The sequence below is a fragment of the Ascaphus truei genome, chromosome 5 (genome assembly GCF_040206685.1).
Source record: "Ascaphus truei isolate aAscTru1 chromosome 5, aAscTru1.hap1, whole genome shotgun sequence".
Classification (NCBI taxonomy): domain Eukaryota; kingdom Metazoa; phylum Chordata; class Amphibia; order Anura; family Ascaphidae; genus Ascaphus; species Ascaphus truei.
The window spans coordinates 13,716,335-13,734,433 of record NC_134487.1 but is presented as its reverse complement, the minus strand read 5'-3'; the positions used below and the strand labels follow the sequence as shown (position 1 = coordinate 13,734,433).

The 18,099-nt window shown below is 45.3% G+C and overlaps 1 protein-coding gene across 1 annotated transcript in view; it reads right to left on the bottom strand.

The window, feature by feature from the left end:
• The window catches only part of LRGUK (leucine rich repeats and guanylate kinase domain containing), a 57,310-nt gene extending 40,448 nt beyond the window's left edge, over window positions 1–16,862 (bottom strand). The window contains exons 1-7 of the mRNA XM_075599351.1: window positions 16,512–16,862; window positions 14,082–14,189; window positions 9,102–9,183; window positions 6,109–6,206; window positions 4,368–4,449; window positions 2,548–2,672; window positions 655–798 (exon numbers count right to left, since the gene is read on the bottom strand). Of these exons, the coding sequence (XP_075455466.1) occupies window positions 655–798; window positions 2,548–2,672; window positions 4,368–4,449; window positions 6,109–6,206; window positions 9,102–9,183; window positions 14,082–14,189; window positions 16,512–16,721 (849 nt within the window). The 5' untranslated portion in view covers window positions 16,722–16,862. The remainder of the gene's footprint in view (window positions 1–654; window positions 799–2,547; window positions 2,673–4,367; window positions 4,450–6,108; window positions 6,207–9,101; window positions 9,184–14,081; window positions 14,190–16,511) is intronic.
• Window positions 16,863–18,099: the final 1,237 nt, after the last annotated feature.

The window sequence follows — 18,099 nt, the reverse complement described above, 5'->3', positions numbered from 1 at the left end:
TCAAAGCGCAGAAGCCTTTAGTTATATACTGCTGGCTCCACCGACTACTGCACAAAGAGGGATTTTTGAAGGTACCGGTGGGGCAAAATATGAGGATGGAAACTGGTGAGATGTAGAGAGGTCTGAGGTATTGTAAAATAATGTTGCCTGACTAGTACAAAAATGCAATTGAAATAATGGCACTCCAGAAAAGACCATTAACTGGTGCATTGTAAGATATGGAATCCATAGCACATGTAGGCAGCCGGCTCTCACCAAGATTTGTAAGACAATAACAAATATATGTTGAAAGATGATTACCTTGAGAAAGAAACATGGTTGAGGAAGAAAAAATTGATGTCACAAAAAAAAAAAGGTTGTGTTTCAAATCACATTGAGTGCCTTCTGCCCACACTGGCTAATATATAAGATTGCTATACTAGTCAAATGTTTTTACACAACCTTTCTGTATGATCCAGTATAACAATCATCATGCGTGTGGGCCACCATGCATCTGGGGCTAATGTGGTATTCTTCATCCTAACTTTGGCTGGGCCTCCTCAACTCTCAGCCCCATACTCTTCGTTTCTACACTTCTACCAAATATTCATTAACTTGTGGGTTGTGTAAAGAAGGCAAAGGAAAGGGAGCAGAATATATACAGAAGAACCTTACTCCATTGTCCTCCAGGTTGAGGATCTGAAGTAGACCAAGTCCCTCCAACCCTTCCAGACTGCAGATCTGATTACAGGACAGATCCAGTAATTGTAAGGTTGTCATGTTTTCCAAACCGGTGATGTTCCTAATCTCGTTGGAGCTCTAGAGGAAGAAAAAAAAGACACGACGATGACAAGGTGTGGTAGAAGACATCCGGAGATGGAAGCCAAAGAATGAATGCATTAAACAAGAGGAAACACAGGGGCTGTTTGTGTTTGTGACAGAAGACCATCCAACATAAGGCACATGAAAGTAGGTAAAGTACACAAATGGTCCTTTGCGAATGTGGGATACAGGATCTTACAAGCAAGGGAGCACCTTATATGCCGGTAACAAACACATGCAATTTAAAATATACACAGATCTTTCTACCAATAAAACACATGTATCTTTGGATTTCGTTGTATATACGAATATACCCATTTAATGGTTGTTTGTGTTGTACAGTATATACCAAATTGTTGGTGGTAGAGAAAGTCTCCTGCACACCCATAGAAGACTATGTATAGTCGCAAAGGATCGGGTCTCCCAACAGGACACCTGTCCCGGGCCCGGCGGCGGAGGGGGTCCTAGCGGTCAGAACCCAGAAGTTATGCCCTTCTCCGCTGCGGGGTAGGGTCAGTCAGACTGTGCAAACACATGTAGGGCCAAGGAGGTGGGGAGGGAGAATAAGTGCGAGAGAGAGGGGACAGCTGTTGGCGGCCCTGCAAAGGATTGCTGTCAGTCCATGGCCCTCTGGTGCTAGGAGGATTGCCCCTTTAAAGGGATCTCAGGTCCTGCTTTTGCCTCCCATTATCAACATAAGAAAGTACAACACTCTGTGAGGTTCCCCATTGACATTGTTTTGGTATTTATTTTTTAACTGTTTAACAAATGTATTTTTCACAGCCATGCTTTTCAGCTGCTTATACTGGGGTTCCAGATAATCTCTGAATTTTGTCCCTACCTTCTGTACTCCCCAAACCCAATGTGTACATAGTATTTATTCTGACTATACCACCCTATGCTTCCTTGGTTCAGCATGCTGCCTGTTCCCTACGCGTTCATCCATACCAGTCTCACCTCCCTGGCCCTGGTTAAGCCCCTATCGTCTCCCTCTGTCTGGGAGGACTTTTATCAAAATTCTGTGTTGGTTAGCTAGCCCTGTGTGCCCTTCCCTGCCATGCCGTGCCACCCTCTCCAGTAGTTGCCTGGCGGCGCTGTGCAAAGCCCTTCAGGCCCGGTCTTTGCGGTGGATTGCACATTCCCACTCCCTATTCATATAGAGTTATTTCCTTTATTATGCCTAGAGGAAGGGCCGTGTGCCTCCATGTTCTCTCCTCCTTTCCTATGTGTAGGAGGCGGTAACAACCTTTTATCAGCTTTCATGTGCTCAGCGCTACACTGTACTGCGACACAGGGGATACAGCACTGCTAAAAAGATATCAGTCTCAAATGAAAACTTTATATAAAAATCACACTTTTCAAACACTTCTGTTATCTAACAGTCCCTGTCACAGGCAGAGCCATCAATGACGCTGGACAGCAGAAAGATGGCCAACAATAAACATGGTGGCACACAGAGGAAACCCCAGGAAGTCCATTCTTGATACATTAACCGCGCACAATTAGTATCTATTCTCACATAAAAACATTCAGATGACTTTTTTTAGATTATTATTATTGGGAGTAGCCTGACTTTAAAGGAACGGAAATACATTCTAAGTATGTTAATCTGTTCTGAGCACATTGAAGCCATTACGATGTACGAGAAGCATGCTACACATTCAGAACATATCACTGGAGACCCCCACAGCTTTTGCAGTCTATATTGCATCATACAGCCCAGGTAGTAAGTACAATTTCACGTACCAGGCACAGTGTTTTGAGAGGTAAATTCTCAAATCCAGTGATTTCGCTGATTCTGTTGTGAGCCAGGTTAAGGTGGGTCAGACTGCTGCATTTTTCCAAGCCACTGATCTCCTGTATGTTATTATCTATAAACCAGGGAAGGCGCTTAAGGAAAACACATGTAAAGTTACCATTTATTTCTGCAGCTCAAATCCAAGGTGGCAAGCACTGCAGTAACTAAACTCTGTGCATCCATGTGTACCGTACGTCTCTTGTTTTACAGACAACGTTCTAAATGACCTGTATTCCAGCAGAGCTGTGCTAAAAATAAACTTGATTAGTGAGGCAGTCCCTCTAGTAACACAGTGATCTATTGGCAGTGGCGTAGGTATTTCTAAATATATATATTTTTTACTTTTATGGGGTTATTAATTAAACAGGGATAGTGTCACTGGGAGTTTCCCTGATCGGTACTAATCACAATACGATGACTAACCCCTTCGTTTCCATGAGACCCAATTGCATAGGAAGGATATTAAAATCTTTTTGGGATGAGGCTATAAGTCTTGGGGGCTTATTCATTAAACTGCAATAGTGCCGATTGGGGCACTGTAGTATGGAAACTCCCTTGACATCAATGGGATCTGCACTATCGCCGTTTAATAAATAACCCCTTTTGAAACTAGAGTTACAATTTCAATTCTATCTCCCTTTCTTTGTTGTTTGTAAAGTCATTATTGCCCAATAAGATTCTAGTGACAAAGGGCAGGGTAAAAATAAACACGTGTAGCCAGGTACCTCCTGGGCTACTAATCTTCCCTGCCTAACACATATGCCCTGGTACCAGCGCAGGCAGTGTTAGGGTTAATCTCTGCACTACTGCTGTAAACAACTCCCTAGTAGTGACAGAGGGGTGGGCCAAGGCCGAGATACTGCCCATAATAGGGGCGTCGACCTGGGACCCTCCCCTGGGAACAAAAAGGAGGAATGGCTCAGAGAGGCCGTGTTAGACTATCTAGCTGCCCGGTGTGTAGTGGCGTACTACTACAATGATGAAAAAGTGTCCTACCTAATGAGTCTCTGGAAGGTAGGAAGGAGCATTTATTTGGACAGGGTTGAGTATATCTCAGAGCGGCGCCAGAAGCGTTGCTATTCGGTCATGTACCGGATGGTGAAAGCAGAAAGGTTTGCAAGCCTGATCCCAAGCACCATTACTGAGGGGTATAGATTGTTCAGCGTAGGGAGGGTCTAACAGTACCCATGTTATACCATGTCTCCAAGTTAGTTTTTCCTGTTCTCCAATTTGTGGATGTTATGTAAATTGGATGTCTCAGCAGGGGGGTGACAGTTCCACCAGGGGGAGCATGTAGCCAGGTACCCCGTGGGCTCCTAATCTTCCCTGCCTAACACAAAACCTGGTACCGGTGCAGGCAGTGTTAGGGTTAATCTCTACCGTACTGCAGTAAACAACTGCCTAGTAGTGACAGGGGGGGGGTAGGCCAAGGCCGAGATACTGCCCATAATAGGGACGTCGACCTGGGACCCTCCCCTGGTAACAAAAAGGGTCTGCAGTTCCAAATTTAGGCCGTGTTGTTCTGTCTTTCTCACTCCTGAGTGAGAGCGCTGTCCATCCTTCCCCCTCTGGGGTGAGGAGGTGTGCTATTCTGTGAGCCGAGCCAAGCCAGGGACCTGGTTTCAGGCCTTCCCTCCCGCAGGGGAGGGGGAGCACCTGCTCCATACTCAACCAGGGAGCGTGGGAGATAAGGAGAGACTCTTGGGCCTCAAGTTACTCTTCTACTAAAACATCTCAACGTTCCTCTATACAAGTCGGAAAAGGATACTGTTTAATATGAGCTTTGTCAGGGCTGTGTGCGCCGATAAATCCTTCATATCCGTCATCTGATTAAATGAAAGATCCACCACCTGAAAAGAGAGAGATCACAGCAGTTACCATTAACACGAGAAATCAACATTTTACTAAAGCTGCAGTTCAAGCAATATCCTACATGTATTTTTTTTTTTTTAAATAAATCAGTTCTTTACTATGAGAAAATACTTGTATCATTTAAAAAAAAAAAATTTAAGACATTTTTAATGCATTCTAATGTAACAAGCAGTTTTGTTTCTATAGCAACCATTTACAAAGTAACACCTCTTCTGAAACAGGCTCTGGCACACCCCTTTTGCCCTCTTTCTAGCAGTGCACCAATTGTATCTAGTGCCTGCCTGGTCACATGATCTTCCCCACATAACTTTGCATCTTTGGTCCTCTTCTGCTGCACTGACAGTGATTTAGTGAACCCCCGAGCGAATCTTCGCCGATAAATCACAGGAGAACGGAACGATCGGCAACTTAGCTAAGTACTTATCATTGTGTGGATTGCATTGATGCACATATTAAAGGGAAATTTTTTTTTTTTTTAACGGCAGCTTCAACTGTTGCTTTAATTTACAAAACTCAACTGATATTAAAAATGTAGCAGCTGAATGTAGTCCAGTTGTATATATAAAAGAAAATGATCCGTTCTGTAACACATAGGCATAGATTTGCTAAACTCCGGTAAATCAGAGCAAATATTGTGACATTACCGAAATCAGAAACGGATATGTTCCCTAAATTAAAACCTTATTCACTAAAACAATTAGACGCTAAACTAACCATAGGGATTGAGCCCATTAATCCCAACTGTTACATTGTTATTAAAATCTTGGTGTTACTCCCACCCAGACCCTGGAATAGGGCATGAGAGGATATGAGAGTAAATGGGGTATCCACTAAATAGGTCTCTCACTTCTCGCCTCTCTACCTCCGAGAACGCCCCCGCTCTTTTCCCACTCTCCAATAAAAGCTCCCTTTCAGGCTCTGGCGGCGAGTAACGACAAGTTTAATAGCATGATGTGATTTGCTGGCATTTACCTGAACGGAGTTTAGTAAAAATGGGATGAATATCGTTAACACCACGTTATTTACAGGAGTAAGTCCCAGGTAACACCACGTTATTATCGGGAGTAAGTCCCAGTTAACACCATGTTATTTGCTTCAGTTAATACTGCGTTACAATTAACATAACGCTAACGGGTTGACCACAAATAACTACCCTAACACAGCTGAGGGAATCTGGGCCATAGTGAGGAACACATATAGACACTACCCAAACGTAAAGGTGTTTATTCATTTACTCGTGATGGATCAACGTTTTTATTCCCTTCATCATCATCCTCAATCCTTTCTTATTGAAAATCGTCAAACTGAGCTAACACTCTATTTACCAAAGTCTCCTGGCTGCCTAACCAGTGCAGAAAACAGCATCAGATTGATCACAAATAATGTATAACCGCTGCTTATTTAATGTAACCGTGTTATCATAACTCTGTGCCCAGGACATACGAGAGGTACAGTAACCCTCAATGATCACTTCCTGGTAAAACAGTATATAAATAAAGAGAAATAAATTACAGGACCAGAACCCCACTGAAAGGTTAAATCTTGTGTAAATGTTTGCGTTGATTTTGTTCCAATTTCACAGCTGGGAGACGTTACCCACCATTGTTCTCCCCCGTGCTGTTCGGTCCCGCACTCACCTTGAGATTTGTGTGTGATGAATGGAAGAACGTGCGGAGCTTGTTGTTAGAGGCATTCAGCTCGGTCAGGTACGGCATGTAACTGAGACAGGACACGTCTGGAGAAAGGGGTAAAACAGCACACTGGGATAGCAGCAAGCCACAAATATTCCAAATATGGATGTTCGTTTTTAATAACCCCCAGCTACTCATTTTATAAAATCCTAGAGAGTATAAAAATTTTTTTACAAAAAAGTGGTCGTGTGTTTTGAAAATGGATTACATACATATAACCAACTGCGGCACAGTGAATGTGGAGAATTACTGCTCGTGAAAAAAGATAGATGTATGGGAAAAGATCAGGCACTCACAGGGCTTTGCAAAACAGATTAATACGTTTACTAAAGGGTCAGCATTCTGGTTCAACCTCGAACCTTTCTCAAGAAGTAAAGAATGGAGAAAGAGAAGCGGGGAAAAAAATGTCTACTGTACGTTATGTGAATTAAAACAGGAGTTCTCAACTCCAGTCCTCAAGACTCCCCCCCCCCCCCACACCCAAACAGGTAAGGTTTTCAGGATATCAAAGCTTCAGCACAAGTTGAGCCATGTGTGCTGAAGCAGGGAGCCACTGAATGAGCCACCTGTGCTGAAGCAAGGATATCCTGAAAACCGTACCTGTTGAGGGGGGGCTTTTGAAGCTGCGATCCTACATCACCCTCTTTTTTCTCCTTATTTTTATATATATAAAGCATGCGAGTATGTATAATTCTACAGGCGGTCCTCGCTACACGGCGTTTCACTTTACGACGGGCAGCATATCCGATGCGTCACAATGCAATTCTATGGGGCTGTTTTCTGGCGCCGGAACGCCTTAGCCGCCGCTCACCGCCGCTCATTAACATGGGACTCACTTTACAACACTTTCAGTATTCACCGCTACTGTCCAGAACAGATTCTGTTGGATAACCGAGGACCGGCTGTATATTCTTACCTTAGCTGGCAATCGTTTGGTGCTCCTGTTAGAAATCGTGAAAAATCCTGATTGTGTGACTATCATAATGGCTGCTTCAGTGTAACTCAGCAGCTACAATGTATCCTTATATCACTAAAGTAACATTATCTATTGTTACAGTTTGCAGCTCAAACTGCTGGGAACATTGGCAACAAATTATTACGAACAGAAAAGTGTTGCAAAGATCTTATACTGCTGGGGAGGTGGGCTAAAACCTGCTATGGAAATCAAAGGCTGCTTTAAAACTCAATAAAATTATATTAAGCGTTGAATAATAAGTTTTAAAAAAAATACAGTATTATCTAATACTAAAGAACTGATTTATCTAAAAAAAAACAAAAAAAAACCCCATAAGATTTCCCGTTTTGCTGCTTTGAGTACTAGGTTGGGAACCCCTGAATGAAAGCAAACTGCCTGGTACACAGCGCCTGGTACACAGCGCCTGGTACACAGCGCCTGTCACACAGCGCCTGTCACACAGCGCCTGTCACACAGCGCCTGTCACACAGCGCCTGTGTTAGACATAACGTTTTATAGCACACTGTGCTTCTGCTGCCAACTCGCTGATTGAATCATTTGACACAATATTGTTTTATTGGTTTTGCTTTAATTGCTATATTCTGGGTCTCCCTTCCGCATGTCATGTATTTACATACTTTCACACCGTTTCAACACTTGTGTTTTGCCTTTTTTTTTGTAATTTTTCCCCTTGATTATTAGGGGGCGAGTGTATTTACGTCTCACTGAGGTGTCAATGCTGTATTCTTGGCAAAGCAATGATATATTAATAAGTATAACACATATAATACATTGTGCAGATGTACTCACAGAGTACAGCAACATTGTCACTATAATTAATATTAAAAGACACCCGCATATTTCACTGACGTTATGTACACAGGGGGGGCCCACCTCGCCCTTATTATATGTGCTGTTTTCCACCTGTCAGGGAAGCTGACCGTTTAGCTATTCCCCTTGTCTCTTTTCTTTTCCCCTTGTTGTTGTACCCATGCCCCTTCTTTTGGGAGGAGGGGGTTAACAGCGAGAGCCATGGCAACTCGACGTCACGTGAGCCCGCTGCAGTTTTGACGCTGGGTTACTATGACGAAGCGTCGCTGGAAGCCAAGGTAAGTTAGTTACAGAGGCCTTGCGTGGTTCTCCAGCATTTAATGTAAAATGCCTTGGGGGAAGAGCACGGGACCTCTGTAAATGCTGCACCCTCCCTCCCCTCAGAAAATCTTGCACCCCCCAGTTTGTGCACCCCTGCTCTAGTTGCCTGACGTTTCCAAGCTTTAACCAATGGGTGCAGGAGACAGACCGTGGCAGACTCCACTGGAAACATGTAGGTACAACAAGTCAAATGTTTATTGTATACTGGACCCAAGGAACAGGCAGAGTGCATGCTACCAAAGTCATAGATTGTAAGCTCATCTGGGCAGGGGCTGTGTTTGTAATAATCCTATGTGCTGCGTACTGGGCGCTGTGCTGCAATTGTGACACACTTTCAGCCCCATTGGGAGAAACGTGCGATATGAAATAGTTGTAGTTAATATGATTACATAGCTATAGATGGAGAATATGCCGTGTCCAAGAGCAAAAAGTGGGTGCTGGCTGCTTCAGCCAATCAATGATGGGAATGTCATAACCGCAATCCCATAGTTTAGTGGGTCTCTGGCAATAAAGTGACTGCTGGTTGTCTGATGACCCTCTACACTGGGACCTCGTGGCCAACCCCTTCAGTACCAGGGGGGACAGCAATGGCTTTTCTGTGTCTGCCCCGCGCATCGGTTTGATCTCCATCTTTACTGCATTTGACCAGATAACCATTATAGAAAAGCTACTACACATGCGCCCATTACCCGTCCACCAATGTATTCTCTTCATTCCCTGTCCCCTCGGACACTGAAGGGGATACAATCCCCCTAAACTGGGGGACTCCAGGAACTGCTGCTTTCTTTCCCCCCCATTGGCTGTTGGCGTTTCCGGACTGTATCATACATACCACTGATTTTATTGCAGGAGATGTCCAACTTCTTCAGGTGCGCGTATCCACAGAGAATCCCAATGTCACTTACAGTTTGATTCTGTGAGAACAAGAGGAAGAAAGGGCTCATTTGAAGGAATACAGACAGTGCTTCCTGTTTAAGTAGAATTGTGTTTAATTGTGTACAGAACCAACAATAAATTATGTTTCTTTTGTAGAAGCAAAAGCATGACTGAGCCTCTGATTGAGCCACCTGTGCTGAAGCAGGAATATAATGAACACCTGCTGGGGGGTTTGAGGACAGGAGTTGAGCCCCCCTGTACTGCAGCACTTTGGATCCATTAAAGACAAATCAAATGAATGGTCTGCAGGGTGTTTTCTGGCACTGACGCTGTCCTATGAATTAATTACTGTAGCAACACTTACAAAAAATTAAAACACTGCTTTCCTTATGCCAAGTTAATGCATCTAAGTATAGTAAGGATGTCCAGTTATACACTAAAAGGCAGAAGGGAAGGAGTGCAGCGAGGTGTGTGTAATCCTGCGAGTACAGGCTTAGTCTGTGATATTCCTGAGAAAGATCCAATCACCCTTAGGCCTCGGGCATGGTCAGCGCTTATGCGCTGACCTGTGCTGAGGCGTGCTGCTGCTCGAAACTGAGCCCCTGCAGCCGCAATGAGAGCGGCTTTAGCAGGGGCTTCCGCACGCTTGCGGCAGCGTGTGTCTGACACAGTTTTGAAATTTCCCCGCTTGCCGGAGCGCAGGGCTGGTCACGTGAGCGATTCGCCCAATGAGGGCGAACCAGCTCCGTGACGTCACTGGCCCGCCCCCAGACGGCGCGCTGTGTAAGGCCAGGGAAAGCACCGCTTTCCCTGAGCCTCAGCGTGCCTCTGCACTGTTAGGGGCACTATGTCCCAGGCCTTAGAATAAAATGTTAGTTTATTTACTTCCGATGTATGAAGAGTGACACTGTGTTAGCCCGTAGAATAAAGTCTGTCTCATAAAAAAACAAATACGGGGGTCTATATGATGCCATTTATTGGTTAATATCAAAATGTATCTTCTTGACCAGACTCCTGTTTCCGATGTGAAAGAGTTGTAGCCGTTTCATTGTTTAAACACACCTGTATTTCTACCATTTTTCCTGTCTATTTACCAATGACATTGCACCAGCGTGTTTACTTCCAAAAAGATTTTGTAACAAATGTTTAGCAAGATATGAAATGTTCCCGAGTACTGACAATTCTCCTGTACGCCTCTATTCTGGAGGGATAGCTCCTGAAATCACAGGCCTCTAGGGTCTGAATCCCCCGACAAAAACATCTGAGGTCATGGAAACAGTCAGGATCAAGATCCTCTCTCCCCAGTGCAACAATCGGCTCGGGGAAGTCGTGGCACATTCGGTTATTCCCTTGTGTATTAGCCTTCTTAACACAGATCATAATGTCAGCAGAGAAGCGAGTCATGGAACACAAATAGCTTTTAAAGTGAATGGGAAATATGGGGGGGGTTTGATCCGCACTCAGGGTTGCCACCTTCTACTGAAGGCCAAACCGGAGAAAAATGTTTAAAAAAATTCTCTGCCGCGGCGAGGTCCGACAGCGGGGTCTCCTGGCATTTTCCTCCAACTCCCCCTCCAACTCCTATGAACATGGCTGCGCGGAGTTGCCATGGCAACAGGACGCTATGTGACGTCATGACGCTACGGGGTGTTGAGTTGCCATGGCAACGTGCCACTGTGTAGCGTCATGACATCACGTAGCGTCCCGTTGTCATGGCAACGCAGCGTAATTTGACACCGCGCAGCCATGTTCACTGGAGTTGGAGGGGAAGATGCAGGAGGATGCCGGAGACACAGCCGCACCTCGCCGCTACCCGGAGATTGACAGGCTAAACCCATAACCCGGAGGTAAGTGCCCAAACCCCGGAGTCTCCAGGTCAAACTCTGTCCGCACTCGTGCTTTCAGAGTGTTGTATGATAGATGTTAACAGCTTCAACCCTTTGCTGCTGCTGTGCATGAAAGCATTCCCAGCTCCCACAAGATTCACAGGCTCCGTGAACAAGAAAGAAAAACAAGCACAGAGCGCACCAGAGGTAAACATTCAGTGTATTACAACAGAAAACAAATGGTAAATGTAGACTTACAATTCAGAAATCTGTAGTTCAGGGGGTTTATAAAACACGTCCGTAATGTCAGCTAACGTTGGTTCAGACACAGAGAGCAGGACTGGCTTCCGACTGCCTGTCCCGCGCACTGGGATCAGCTGTTTGTCGGTCATGGTCTCTTGGTTTGCGTCTCCCGTTTGGAGAAGCCAGACTTAGCTGCCTGCCCCCGTTGTATTCAACCTCAGTGATGCGGCAAATTACAGAATTACAGAACTCCTCAACTAAGTTCCTAAACCCCTACGCGTTTCACACATGGGCGTGCTTCATCAGGCTAGCAATGTTTAGATCAATATACCCCCCCGCACAGCGGAGTCTAATTCAAATTGATTGAAAATGTATTGATATTTGCAGATAATCTGTATCCTTAATAGATGTCTCAATTAGTTTATACACATCGCAACATACAGTATAGTCAGTATTATTAACACAGCATCTATGTTGGTATAAATTAGGCATTTGAATAGTAAATTGCCTATAAGTTGCTGCAGCGGCGGTTATTCAAACAAATCACGGCGCCGATTTAATGTGCGCTGCTGTACTCCACGCAGCATAAACGCGACCAATCACCCTCGGCCCCACGCTTATCGTGATTGCTTTGTTGAATTTCATGGATTCTGTTTCTTTGGGTGCAACAAAATGAATGAATTGCAATGTACAGTACTGTGCTACTGTGATACTGTGTCAATTTAATGTGTTTAAAAACCAGAACTCTAAAATGCCATTTTCTGCACTCGTCGCACTCGCGTCTTAAGGCGGTACGGTTGGAAGACATCCCGCGTCATGATATCGGCATTCTGATGTACACAACGTGTGATTTGTTAGAATAACGGCCGCTGCATCTGTACATAGTAATAATTTGAATCGAATTAGATGGTGGCTATAATTTCCAATGGGAAAGGTCTGTATGAATCAGAACATAATGGTACTACAGTATCTAGTCGATTCCAATTGAGGAAAAACCAAACTTTATATTATAATTGAAAAAAAAAATGTGTGTTTGCCGAGGGCGCGTGTTATTAGTGAAACTTCTTTGTGTTTTGTCACTCTCAAAAGTCTTTCATTCAATCAAAATCATTCAAATCAAAAGACAATTTCAGTGCTAAAATGCAAAGAAGTTTCACTTAGACCGCGCATGCTCGGCACACACGCCTTTTTTAAAAAAAATAATAATTACAGTTACTATATTATATTCATCTATATTCAGTTCATGTGTTATATGTTTACACTCCTTGCATGTTTTGCCCTTTTGCCTCTTTTATTAGATTAAGAATTTTCTTGCTATTTGCACTTCTATATTTATAGTGTGTGTGTGCTTGAGTATGTGGATACAGGGGCATGGGCCGACACCTCTGCGCATGCGCAAACGACACATGTGCCGGCGGTGCTGGGTGGCTCTGCACATGTGTCTGTGCTGCCTCCGCCTTCTGCGCATGCGCTGGAACTGACCGGTTCTGCGCATGCGGTAGTGGCCACATCTGCGCATGCGCCAGACGCGGCTGTGCGTGTACGATGACATTTTCATCTACACCAACGAATAGGCAGCGTTACTGCACGCACCCCTGCACATGCGCGTGACGTCCACTTCACCGCATGCGCGACGTCACTTCCATTACAGTACTTCCTGACACTGCTTCTGTGCATGCGCAACCCCTTACCTCCGCGACAATTTTTGTCTCCATGAAGGAGATTTGTACTAATTAAATGTTTGAATATGATACAGCCAGGAAAGAAGTTTCACTTCAATAAAAATAAGATATTAATAAATGTACACGACTCACATAATGCATAAAAAAAATTAAAAAAGGGGAAGGGGTAAAGGGGAGGATAGGAAAACTATAATTCGGAACAGGGTAGAAATATTAATACGGGATTGCAGAGTTCCATTGTTAGCACTATTAAGCTATTTTTATCAAATATATGTTTGTAAGTGGAACCTGATAATCCCATACATACTATGGACTGTCATTATTTGCATAATGACAAAAATTTTACAAATGAAACCGAGAACCTTCAATTTAAGATAAACTCCATATAAATATGGGGCTATATAATTGTGAAATAAATAATGAAGATTGATATACTGTAGATCATGGAAAACGTTCACCTAAGAAAGGGGGTGAGTTCCACATAATCACTAAGCCCCCCAGGGAATTTGGTTTTGAGTGTGAAAATCCAGCATTGTTCTCTTCTAGAAATGAGAAGATCCCTATTCCCTGCTCGGATGGATCCTGCTATTTTTCTATGCCCATGAATTTGACACATTCCGGGCTATACTGGTCGAAGTCCCTGAAATGGGTTAATAAATGGGTGAGAGGTTTAGATGCTTCTTGGAATTTGGGGATGTTAATGATGTTACATGATGCGTATTTTTAGATTTATTTTTGTCCTACACTGCATAATATGAAGATAGTTTGTGAAATTAGTCATTTGATATTGAATCTCTGTGACATGAGGTCACTGTTGTCCCAATCATCATTTTAGTACAATTTACCTCTCACATCCTACTCCTACTGATAATACAGTACACGCTAATTGATAGCTGCACCAGAGATGTTTGTGTGTGGATCATGAAGTTATGGTAACGTACTAAAACAATATGGTGCTGATAGTATTACTCTTGAGACAATCTATCTTTAACATGTGTCAAAATAAATGTCATCTTGTGCAGAAGAAGAACACATTTCCAAAATAGATGTAGCCCCCTCATAAAATGATGTAACAGAGGTTTGAGGCACAATACTGATAAGCCAGCCCTGAGCATTACATAGAATTGCTCTTGTTTAGGTTAATACAAGCCATTCTTCTGAGGACTGACATTTAATAATACTCACTGAGAGAGTTAGATTCAGATAAACCTGCTCAGTGCCAAGGGCTGAGTAACCCAACGTGGACAGTCCTTCAGCAACATCCTCTTCCAACAACACTTTGTGAAACACCTCCTGCAAAGAAGAGGAGACACATTACATTACAAGCGCCCCACAGCTTCTACTCTCATTGTTAGTACTTTTTTCTATAGTGTATCAACTAAACACCCTTCCTGATTATAGCAGACTGATGTAGGCACAATGAATCCCTGCCCTGAACACTCTGCCCGTTAATATTGGGTGTATGAGGCATTGGGACTTACAGGGAGTTTCACAAGATCACGGAAAGTATAAATGGCAGGGGCTGAAATTGGCAGTGGCTCTCATGACACCAGTGCCTATTTAATCCTTCCAGGCCACACCTTTAATTACAATGCTCCTTCGGCTCCCAGCTCAAAACCCATATCCTCAGATTCACTGTGAAACCAGGACAGACTATGGATTAGTGCCCCTTCCCCAATGTGTGTTCACAGGTATCTGGGCCTTCCTCAATACTTGCCCCTTCTTAAATACAATACTCACTAAAAAAAAAGCACTTACCTTCTTACCCATCCTGTATAATCCAACACACTTTCATGTACGTCTACTGTCACCCAACATACTACATAGATTGTAAGCTCGGCAGGACACAGACTCATTTCCCTCAATGTCTACTTTTATGTTTGATACACGTATCCCCATTTTGAATAAGATTTGCAGCTTATGTTAGGACACAAAGTGCGGTATACTTAGCTGGCACCAAACAAGTAAACCATGTATTATACAGTGCTGTGTACTTTGCTGACACTATTCATTAAAATATATGTCTGACTGGTCAAGTCTATATAAAAGGTTGAATAGATCTCACCCAATCTCACTAATGTTTAGCTTTAGTTGTTTCATAGACCATTGAAGTCTCACTTTTAGGGCCTTATTATAAAGAAGTGGCCCTTTCTGTCTGTAAATCCCCTTACACTTCAATAGGGACTCGCCACCGAAAACAGCCAGGACAATCACTTATAGAATAAGACCCTTAGGTCCAGATCCACAGAAGGGTGCTACATTTTAGCAAACCATTAATCCCTTTAGGTTTATCTCCCAGGAAGCTCAGGATGACCCCACAGGGGGCACAGTTCTCCCACTCAGGGGCCACAGGTTTCCCACCCCTGACACCGACTCTTGGGGTGAGTTAGAGTCTATTTAATAAAGTCTCTCAGCTACAAAACTGCGGGACAAAACCAGTGCCAAATAACTGTGACATGTTTATTAAAGAAAAGGTTGAAAGCAACTTGGGGGGTTTCCTTTGATAAATCTGGAGCTGTTTTTAGTTATTTTTGCTCTGGTTTTGCAGTTGGGAGACATTAGTAAATAGATTCCGCGTGGCCCCTCCATGATATAAAACCCTTTTGATGCCAAAAGGTGACCGCAGTGTAGACAGATGCCCCCCCCTGCAACACTGAAAAGTGCATTCCTACTGGGCCTTATCCTGTCATAAATTCTAATGGGGCTTCTGGGCATACATGTTATTATGGAGGTTAATAAATAACAGTGCCAACATGTAATACACATATTTATCATTTAAGCAGAAATCTTCTGGATCCCGTGTGTGCTGCTGACACGGGTAACTTACTATCTCTAATAATAATAATAATAATAGCAGCATGTTCTTGTATAGCGCTGCTAGTTGTACGTAGCGCTTTACAGAGACATTTTGCAGACACAGTCCCTGCCCTGTAAACTTACAATCTATGATTTTGGTGCCTGAGGCACAGGGAGATAAAGTGACTTGCCCAAGGTCACAAGGAGTCGACACCGGGAATTGAACCAGGTTCCCCTGTTTCAAACTCAGTGCCAGTCAGTGCCAGACAGTTTCTTTACCTCACTGAGCCGCTCCTTCTCCCATTTACATTGTCACATCAATGCCCCCCCACCAACCCCTGCACAGAGCCCCCCACCAACCCCTGCACAGAGCCCCCCACCAACCCCTGCACAGAGCCCCCCACCAACCCCTGCACAGAGCCCCTCACCAGCCCCTGCACAGAGCCCACCAAACCCTGCACAGAGCCCCCCACCAACCCCTGCACAGAGCCCCCCACCAACCCCTGCACAGAGCCCCCCACCAACCCCTGCACAGAGCCCACCACCAACCCCTGCACAGAGCCCCCCACCAACCCCTGCACAGAGCCCCTCACCAGCCCCTGCACAGAGCCCACCAACCCCTGCACAGAGCCCCCCACCAACCCCTGCACAGAGCCCCCCACCAACCCCTGCACAGAGCCCCCCACCAACCCCTGCACAGAGCCCCCCACCAACCCCTGCACAGAGCCCACCACCAACCCCTGCACAGAGCCCACCACCAACCCCTGCACAGAGCCTCCCACCAGCCCCTGCACAGAGCCCCCCAGTTCCCAGTCTTACCTCCATCTCCTCCTCCTGCTCACTGTCACTGTCACTGTCACTGTCACTGTCCCCGGAGGAGTCTCTCTCGGTGTCAGGGCTGGGACTCCTCCTGTCCCCCGGCGGCGGCGGCTGCTGCTGCCTCATCTCCCGGGGGCTCAGGTGCTGCTCATCCGGCGCGAGAGGTGAGAACTCCTCCCGGAACCCGGGGCTCGGCATCGCCACCGCCATCACCCCCCGGGGGGACTGGGGCCGCCGCTCCTCCTGCCTGCCTGATCCTGGGCTGAGTGGGCTCTGTGTGCCTCCCTCCTCCTGCCTGGGATCGCTGCTGGGAGACGGGACACTCAGCGTGTGGCTGCCATGTTGTTGACACACCGGTTTCCTTGGTTACAGCAGCCGCAGAAAGCTGGCCAATGAGAATCGTGCTTGCCTGGCGCAGGGCATGCCGGGAGTTGTAGTTTAGGGGACGATGTCGGCATGGCTGTCTATTTTTTCTCTCCATAAAACTTTATTGAGACGAGGACAGCGTCACATGTTTGCAGTCACTTCTCTTATTTTAAGGCAGTGCCTCACACATAGTGTGTGTTCTGCTGCGGGTTACAATACACACAAGGTTAGCAGTATGGGTGCAGGTTACAATACACACAATGTTAGCGGTGTGGGTGCTCGGGGTGCAGGTTACAATACACACAAGGTTAGCAGTATGGGTGCTCGGGGTGCAGGTTACAATACACACAAGGTTAGCAGTATGGGTGCTCGGGGTGCAGGTTACAATACACACAAGGTTAGCAGTATGGGTGCTCGGGGTGCAGGTTACAATACACACAAGGTTAGCAGTATGGGTGCTCGGGGTGCAGGTTACAATACACACAAGGTTAGCAGTATGGGTGCTCGGGGTGCAGGTTACAATACACACAAGGTTAGCAGTATGGGTGCTCGGGGTGCAGGTTACACTACACACAAGGTTAGCAGTATGGGTGCTCGGGGTGCAGGTTACAATACACACAAGGTTAGCAGTATGGGTGCTCGGGGTGCAGGTTACAATACACACAAGGTTAGCAGTATGGGTGCACGGGGTGCAGGTTACAATACACACAAGGTTAGCAGTATGGGTGCTCGGGGTGCAGGTTACACTACACACAAGGTTAGCAGTATGGGTGCTCGGGGTGGAGGTTACAATACACACAAGGTTAGCAGTATGGGTGCTCGGGGTGCAGGTTACAATACACACAAGGTTAGCAGTATGGGTGCTCGGGGTGCAGGTTACAATACACACAAGGTTAGCAGTATGGGTGCTCGGGGTGCAGGTTACAATACACACAAGGTTAGCAGTATGGGTGCACGGGGTGCAGGTTACAATACACACAAGGTTAGCAGTATGGGTGCTCGGGGTGCAGGTTACACTACACACAAGGTTAGCAGTATGGGTGCTCGGGTGCAGGTTACACTACACTCAAGGTTAGCAGTATGGGTGCTCGGGGTGCAGGTTACAATACACACAAGGTTAGCAGTATGGGTGCTCGGGGTGCAGGTTACAATACACACAAGGTTAGCAGTATGGGTGCTCGGGGTGCAGGTTACACTACACACAAGGTTAGCAGTATGGGTG